Below are 7,782 nucleotides of genomic sequence, written 5' to 3' on the forward strand. Positions count from 1 at the left end.
AATGAAGCATACGCACAAACCCTCACACAACGCCCTCAAAAATATTTAGAATTGAATTTTTTATTAAAGTTTTTGTTTAGTGGTTATCAGTGGTTACAATGATGAATAAGAAACAGTTTCAACCACACGGACATCTCCATACACACACATCAAGGGGTGATATATGATTTTAGCATGCGAAAGTACTGTATAATTTAAACAAAGTGGCCAAGTTGACAACACAGCAATGTGTGATGTATAAAACTATTCATGCTGTAGGAACATGCAAAGTTGAATCATTAGGGCAAATTAACCGCAGAATAAACAATAGAGGCCTTGCTCGAAGCCTGATTTTATGTTTGATAATATATGATGGACAAACAGCCAAGAGTCTTGCTGTCGAAACAGATGCCACCAATTGTCGAAACAGCACATGTTCACGTCACACCAATCAGTCAGACATTCACTGCCAACGTCACACTCTCATGTTGCTGGTCATCCCTTGGGTGTGTGTTGATGGAGGCATCTCGCATTTGTATTCATGAATCCCGTTCACATGGGGACCCTGAGAAGAGGAATAAATAAACAACAAAAAGAACCAATCACAAGACACATACATTAACTGTAACGGAAAAAAAATGTATCAACTTGTACACGTACATCGCATATTAAACCAATGTCTATGTAGGAAGTTAACGTCCAATAATTGTGTGTTTTTGTGGGAGGTATATATCATGCATCGATGAACACTTGAGGGTATCCTACATCATTATGACAACACTTTCTGATACAATGTTGATTTGAAGCTTTCGTGACTGCAGGAATCCATGCTCTTTGGTTCTTTCGGTTAAGTCACGTGGGTAGAAAAATAATAATAGATCACGACGTTTCGATCGCCACACAAGCAATCGTCCTCAGGTGGGAACGATTGCTTGTGTGAGGACGATTTGCTTGTGTGGCGATCGAACCGTCGTGATCTATTATTATTTTTCTATCTACGTGACTTTACTGAAAGAACCAAAGAGTATACTTTCGTCCGTGCAAGCATCTTGCCTTATTCTTTTTACCGGTAATAAGAACAGCAGCATAATGCCATCAGACACATTCACAAAATGCATGCTGTACAGGCTGTCATTTTTGTCAACAGTCTCAATTGTTACCTTTTATGAAAAACGCGTGAAGCATTTCAAAAACATCGACTGTGAGTGTCCATAGGCAACATCATTAACGAGGCTTGTAGGTTTGATAGCAAACACACGCTGAAATGTTTATCGATATTCAATATATATGACACTCATGGAAAATGATAATGCTTGAGGATCAATAGCAAAGTCGTACTTTAAAATACTTCACTAATTTTGAGTGGCAGCGTGGCACAGTTGCTGTTGTCTGGGACTGTTGTTTTGCTGCCTTGCCCAAGCTTATATTTATTGTTAATGAATCGGCAGGAATTGATATACTTTCGTAATTAGCATTTATGTATTGTATTTATTTATTTTGAGTGACTTGCTTACCTTACCTATACTTTGCACTCGGAAAGATTTTTACATTATTGTAACGTTCTGACTTTCCCCTACTGGACATCTGTGAAAAAGAGCTTCATAGGCTCAGTTGATGCCTTAGGTCCATTTAAGATTCTGATTCTGGTAACACTTGCACGTCACAACAAGAAATCCAAGGGTTCGATTCCAGACTCGGACGCCTTTCTGTGTGGAGTTTGTATGTTCTTCCCCGTCATTGCATTAGTTTCCTCCAGCTTCTCCAGTTGGCTCTCATAGCTAAAAATAATATATTAAAAAACACGCTTTTAAGAAATGTACTAGTAATGGCAGAACTCGACAACTCCAGGAAGTGGCCCCGAAGCTTGCCATGACGTAAGGGGACCGTGGCCAATCACAGCCAACGTCAGTTGACCGTGGACAATTAGACCCAAGCCGAACCATAACATGTAAAAAAATAACGTTTAAAAATATATTTTTATTTTTTACGATATAATATAGTATTGTCATCAGTATGACATAAGTATACCAAGTTTGCAGTCGATACCACATTGGGAAGTGGGTTAAAATTGAGTTACAAGATTTGATGATACAACAACGACAAAAACAACAGAGTGAGTTAAGAGAAAGCGTGTAAAAATGGTATTTGCCAAACACACCATCGTTAAAAAAATCACCTGCAAATGACTCAATTGGGATAACACTTAGCAAAATCATCCTTTATTGCAAAGAAAACGTGTCAGAAACCCAAAAAAGAGCCTTGAGGCTCAGTGAGGCTTTGATCGGTAAACAAGCAAAATAAAATAATGCAACTAACTTCCTCAAGTAATCACTTAACAGTAAACTATTGAGCCCTCTATTTAGTATTACTACCAAATATACTTTTAGTGATAACGACCATAATTTGTTCAGCTATAACATATTTTCTACACGTTAAAAACAGCACCCAAGAGACAGGGACAATGAATTACTTAATTGCTCGACTCCATATCTCCTGTTAATAAACTCATGCTGCAGAGATGCCAGTCAACACACCTTGAGTTGGGTGGAGTGCAGTTCGGCATCACTTTGGTTTGTATGGGAGGGAAACCAGCTCTTTCTGTTCCATGAGAGATTGGAACACACGCCCCGTAAAAAAGACAAATTGTAAAAATCACGCCAGTCACCCAAACATTTCAGGGGTTTCTGAGCAGATCCGTTCAGTACACACATCGAATATAATTGCATAGCTTGTACACTACACTGAAGCTATCGATGTCATTTCAACACATTTTAATGTATGAAGAGTATAAATGCATCTGAAGATGATGTACAATCATAAAGACGTACACGTTATGAGATCATGGGGAAAGAAGAAAGATGATTTTTTTAAGGTAAAGGTACTGGGGTAAATGATTTCTGTACCGATAGATTCAAGTAGCCTCTGACCAATTCACCTGGAATGTGCCTGGTCTTGTCAGATCTAAGAAGCTCAGCAGGGCTGGGTACAGTTCGTGCTGGGATGGGCAACATACATCAATCAGGCGTAATAGGCTGTGGGACTACAGTTTGGAGGAGCAGAGGGAATTTGCAGCACAATCCATTGCTGTACAATACTTAGAGATTGCCATGTCTGTGTTTCCCACCTTCACGAATCCCCCCACAGCAACCCACGCATTCCAAATTAGCTCACAACTAGTTGTGGTGAAACACAGCAGTCTCTGTGTAAATCATGATTCAACAACGTCTTCCATGTAAAATAGGGATGAGTAAAATTCGTCTCAATAGGCAGTTAGGCAATTTATATTTCAGTGCCATATACTGTAGATAAACTGTGTAACGTAAGAACACAGATTCCATGTGACCCACACACCCAGCTAAATAATGTTTTGGAGTGGTCCAATTCGTGATTCTGCAAACACACCCAAGCAGAATGCTATGGACAGTCACCAGTTAGCGCTATTTTAAGGATACACCCATAATATTACACTTGAGAAACTCCCCCCCCCCCACCACAATTATTCAAAATGACACAGAAGTAATGCATGCACGATGCAGTGCCAGATGCCTGTTTCTCGTAGGACTGCATCATTATTTTAAGCATCAACACTGTCTTTAAAGCTGCAGGCAATGTGACCTTCGCTTGGTTAATTTTACGTTCTAAAAAAATCAAATGCGTCAATGCGAGACCGTCAGAGATGCACAACAGCTTGGCGAGACATTCACCCCAGCAGTGGCTTGATCATGACTGATGATGACGATGATAAACAAATACTCGATTGTACAGTCATGTGTTACCTTCATCCTGTCTTCCCTTTGCTTACGGAGCAAAGTCAGAATATCCTCACGACGTTTCGCCTGGTTAAATGTTAAACACAGGAACACGATGATTTAAATTCATCACACGTGCATAATTGTTCAACATGATCAGTGTAAGAAATGGTAGACAGCATGTAATTGATGTGTTATTAAACGCAAAGGTGTGGGAAGCTGCATACACAACATCAATAATATAATGAATATACGCACACATTTTTCATATTTGGTCCTCTCTTCCACTTTTTCTTTTAACCTTGTCTTCATGGAAAAGTCTTGCTCCTCTGTGGACATGGTAGAAAAATTATGAGACAATCATTTTACTCCTGTTCATTGGTGTTTTATTCACTGACATTACAAATATCACGTCAGAAACAAATACATTTCATTATTCTTTTTTTTTATAACTATCAACTCAATGAGTTATTTTAACGCTTCTTGCACGTAAAACATTTCTCAATACTGTACTTCTAAAATTCAAAATTACTTCACATACAAAATATACCTTAAAAATGCAACATTTTATCATTAAAGTGAAATAAATTTCGGTCTGTTATATGTTGTATGGGGCCGTCCATAAATGACGTCACGCACCTGGGGGGGGGTCAGACATTTGTGACGATGTGTGACAAGGGGGGGGGGGGGTTGAGAAATGTGACGTCACATCAAAATGCGCAACTTTAAATACATATAGACAACACGTTCTACTTAATTAAATAGACTTTTTAATAAATGTTTTCTCATACAACATCAGAGTGCGGCGCCACATTAAATACGCACTACAAATACCAATAGTTTTAAGCGATTTGAATCATGTTTTTTTTTTTTGGGGGGGGGGACAGAGCTTTGTGACGTCATATTTGAAGGGGGGGTCTGACTTTTTGTGACGCCGTGTGACGACACGGGGGGGGGGGGTCAAAAATCGTACAAAATCGCGTGACGTCATTTGTGGACGGCCCCTATGCAGTATACACGTGTGCACTGTGAACCCAGTGGCGTCGGGGTTAGATTTCCCACCCGTGGCAAACATGAGAGGCGAGAGATATCTGAACCGTTCCGAGCCCTTCAGCCTTCACCAATCTCTTACAGACCAGCGTGGTGAAGTATAGTCAAACATAAACTAAACAATTTTTGTTTTTTTTTATTTTACCAGATAAGGCCCTCTGACCTGGCTATCACAAATTATAGCTCAACGAAGTGGCCGATCATATAAATTTATAGCTAGCAGCTAAATACTCTAAACGCCGTGATGTCGATTCTAAATGTTGTGGGAAAACCCGGAGGACCCGGAGAAAAATTCACGCAAATACTGGGAGAGAGGCACGCAAACTCCAAATATGCATCAGGCGTCAGGGTAGGGAACGAACCCATTAATACTTTCAGATTTAATTTGGCTGTAAATTAATATTGTTACAATTGTGTACAATCAAAACGTGCAATGCTATTCCTTAATAGAAACACGTGGATAGCCGACTGTATGTGAACGTGTCTGATTGATCTGGAAGCTTACTTGTGTCAGTTGAAAGTGGTGCCTGTGTATCGCTTCCTGCTGAAGACACATGCCAATACAAATTCATCAGTCAGCTTGTGTTTATCTTTCACACTTTTCTGTGAAGACTCTGTGTACTTTACTTTGTATGTCCTTGATTCATCGTAACTAAGTTATAACCAGCGGTGAGTGCCTGCCAGTTTTTATTACCAAACATCTGTGGGGTCAGTTGTGGCTTGAGATCTGTAAATTATTACCTTCCGTTTAACAAGAGCAAAGCCACTTTGCCGAGTATGTAACCAGCAAAGCCTCATTGAGTGTCTCACTACTTTTTCAGGAGGGTCCTGCATTGTGAATGTTTGCCTCAAACCTTTAATTAGGCTTTGGCTTGTGGTAGGAGACATGAGTACCCATGGAAACCCCACACATACGATGCTGCAGTATGAACAACACACCAAAGTTGCTCTTTGTAACTCTGTCAGCCACCACCTCTCTGTCCGACAGGTGTCCGTTTCTCTACGTGCGTCTGTGCCTCTCCAACTCAACGCCTCTTTCGCGTCTCGATGTGCCTCTCCGTGTATTCCTTCATCGCACAGTCAAACCCAGACAATTAAGGCCGGGGGGCTTTATTTTCAGCCGGCTATGTCCGGGTCAGCGGCCCGTCAAATAATTTCGCACCCAGGACAAACACCACATTACCTCGAACTGTTGCTGGCTGTGGCCACTAGACACACATGCCACGTATACCCCATTCTGACAGCGACCCCTAGAACATTCGGCGATGAGGAAAAAAAAGCCCTGGCTTAAGGGGCAAGCAGCCAACTCCAACCACGTACGCGGGCCCCGCTCCCTGTCCGCCACCCGCAGCCGTTGCCTGATGTCGGCCGAGACGAGACGCGACTCGAGCGGCGGCTCCAGGCAGGCCGACCTCCAGAGGGCCCGGGCCACCTCCACGTCCCCCGCCTCAGAGCCAGTGAACGCGGCGCAAAGCTCCCACCACCGGGTGCCTTCCTCCTCCTCCTCCATCTCCTTTTCCATCGGATCTTGCTCCTGCTCCTCGGCGTCCCCGCCTAGGGCCGCTCGGGCGGCGCCTCCCCACTGGCCGAGGTGCGCCATGCTCCGTCCCGCGAGACTAGGAAAGACCGGAGGCTTATTCTCGGCCTCAGCTCAGGCCGCGCGTCCTTGACGACGGTTGCCGTGACAACGGTTGCTATGATGCAAGCCCATTCACAGCTTCGAGATATCGTATATTCTTGGTTCTTTCGGTAAAGTCACGTTGAAGGGAAACAATAAAATATATAATAAATATATAATAAAATATATAACAATATTATATTTTATTGTTTCCCTTCAACGTGACTTTACCGAAAGAACCAAGAATATGAATCACTGAAAGCTTTAAATCAAAATTTAAGAGGCCAGTAATTGGTGAGTTTGGCTTAGTCCACTGTCCTTAAAATTCGATTTAAAGCTCTCGTGACTGCAGGGATTCATATTCTTGGTTCTTTGGGCAAAGTCACCACCACGTAGAAGGGAAATAATAATTTAAAAAATAATTGCAACACAAGCAATCGAAACGTCGTGAGAAATGTATTTTTTTATATGAATCCACCGTCCTTGATGAGCTTAAGAAAACCCCACCACGCCTACGAGGGGATAACAAACGTCCCCACCAAGTGTGTGGCGTCAGCCCTCTAAAGCTGTGATCTCCTGGTCCCCTCGCGAGGCTTTGGGACTTTCAAGACGTCGCTCCGTGGATCGCCTCTGTCCACCCGGTAGTGCAAGTGGGTGCACCGCAGTGGATCGGCAGGTCGTGTGTGACCGGGTAAAGTGAGTGGGGAACTCCCCACCTCTTCCAAGATATCTGGCAAGTGTGGAATAATCGCTATTGAGGGTTCTCCAGTGGAGGCCCCTGTACGTACGTGGAACTTCTTTCGCACCATACGTAGCAACTGTGCTAATCGGAGATGCGTAGGGGGGGAAGGGCAAGCTAAACACACAAAAAAACTGTTCTTAACGAGTGTTATTCTCAATCTAGATTTAAAAGTGCATAGCTCCAGTGGCTTCCTAATATTCGCCAGCAGTGTCAATGACTCGGGCACTGACCTGGATCATTCCAGGGTAAATCTTTTTGCAGATGACACGATACTGATTACTGCTGGCCGCTCTCCGGATGACGTGATTGCTAAGCTACAGGGTGATTTCAACAAACTACAACATCAGCTAGTTTCTCTTAAACTAGTCCTGAATACCTCCAAAACCAAGGTGCTATGCTTCTCACCGGGACTAAAGCAGGAAGTTATTTTTCCCCAATTACATTCCTTAAATAATTATCTCATAGAGCAAGTCAAGATCTATAAGTATCTTGGGGTCATCCTGGATTCAAAACTGAATTCTGAAGATCACATTGATTATATTGGTAAAAAGACAAAAATTGGTTTTCTGTATCGACACAAGCACTGCTTCCCCCCTATGTTCCGTTTGGAATTGATAAAAGCTACCATACTGCCTCTACTTGAC

General features: G+C 42.4%; 1 protein-coding gene across 4 annotated transcripts; it reads right to left on the reverse strand.

Moving 5' to 3' along the window:
* Window positions 1-40: 40 nt before the first annotated feature.
* Window positions 41-6,511, reverse strand: HOATZ (HOATZ cilia and flagella associated protein). Of its 4 annotated transcripts, none has more exons than XM_032979748.2 (7): window positions 6,099-6,506; window positions 5,284-5,319; window positions 3,987-4,057; window positions 3,756-3,815; window positions 2,915-2,974; window positions 2,514-2,577; window positions 41-544 (listed from the first exon to the last, which is right to left on the reverse strand). In XM_032979748.2, the coding sequence occupies exons 1-6, from the start codon at window positions 6,376-6,378 to the stop codon at window positions 2,542-2,544; spliced, it is 543 nt and encodes a 180-aa protein (XP_032835639.1). In that variant the 5' UTR covers window positions 6,379-6,506; the 3' UTR covers window positions 41-544; window positions 2,514-2,541. The 4 variants fall into 4 exon arrangements, with proteins under 4 accessions (XP_032835639.1, XP_032835632.1, XP_032835648.1 ...); XM_032979741.2 differs by having other exon boundaries at window positions 5,284-5,322; window positions 6,099-6,503; XM_032979757.2 differs by lacking the exon at window positions 5,284-5,319 and having other exon boundaries at window positions 6,099-6,511.
* Between the last annotated feature and the right edge of the window lie 1,271 nt (window positions 6,512-7,782).

Source organism: Petromyzon marinus, chromosome 3 (genome assembly GCF_048934315.1).
Source record: "Petromyzon marinus isolate PM22_M1 ecotype Great Lakes invasive population chromosome 3, UKy_Petmar_22M1.pri1.0, whole genome shotgun sequence".
In the NCBI taxonomy this organism is placed as follows: Eukaryota; Metazoa; Chordata; class Hyperoartia; order Petromyzontiformes; family Petromyzontidae; genus Petromyzon; species Petromyzon marinus.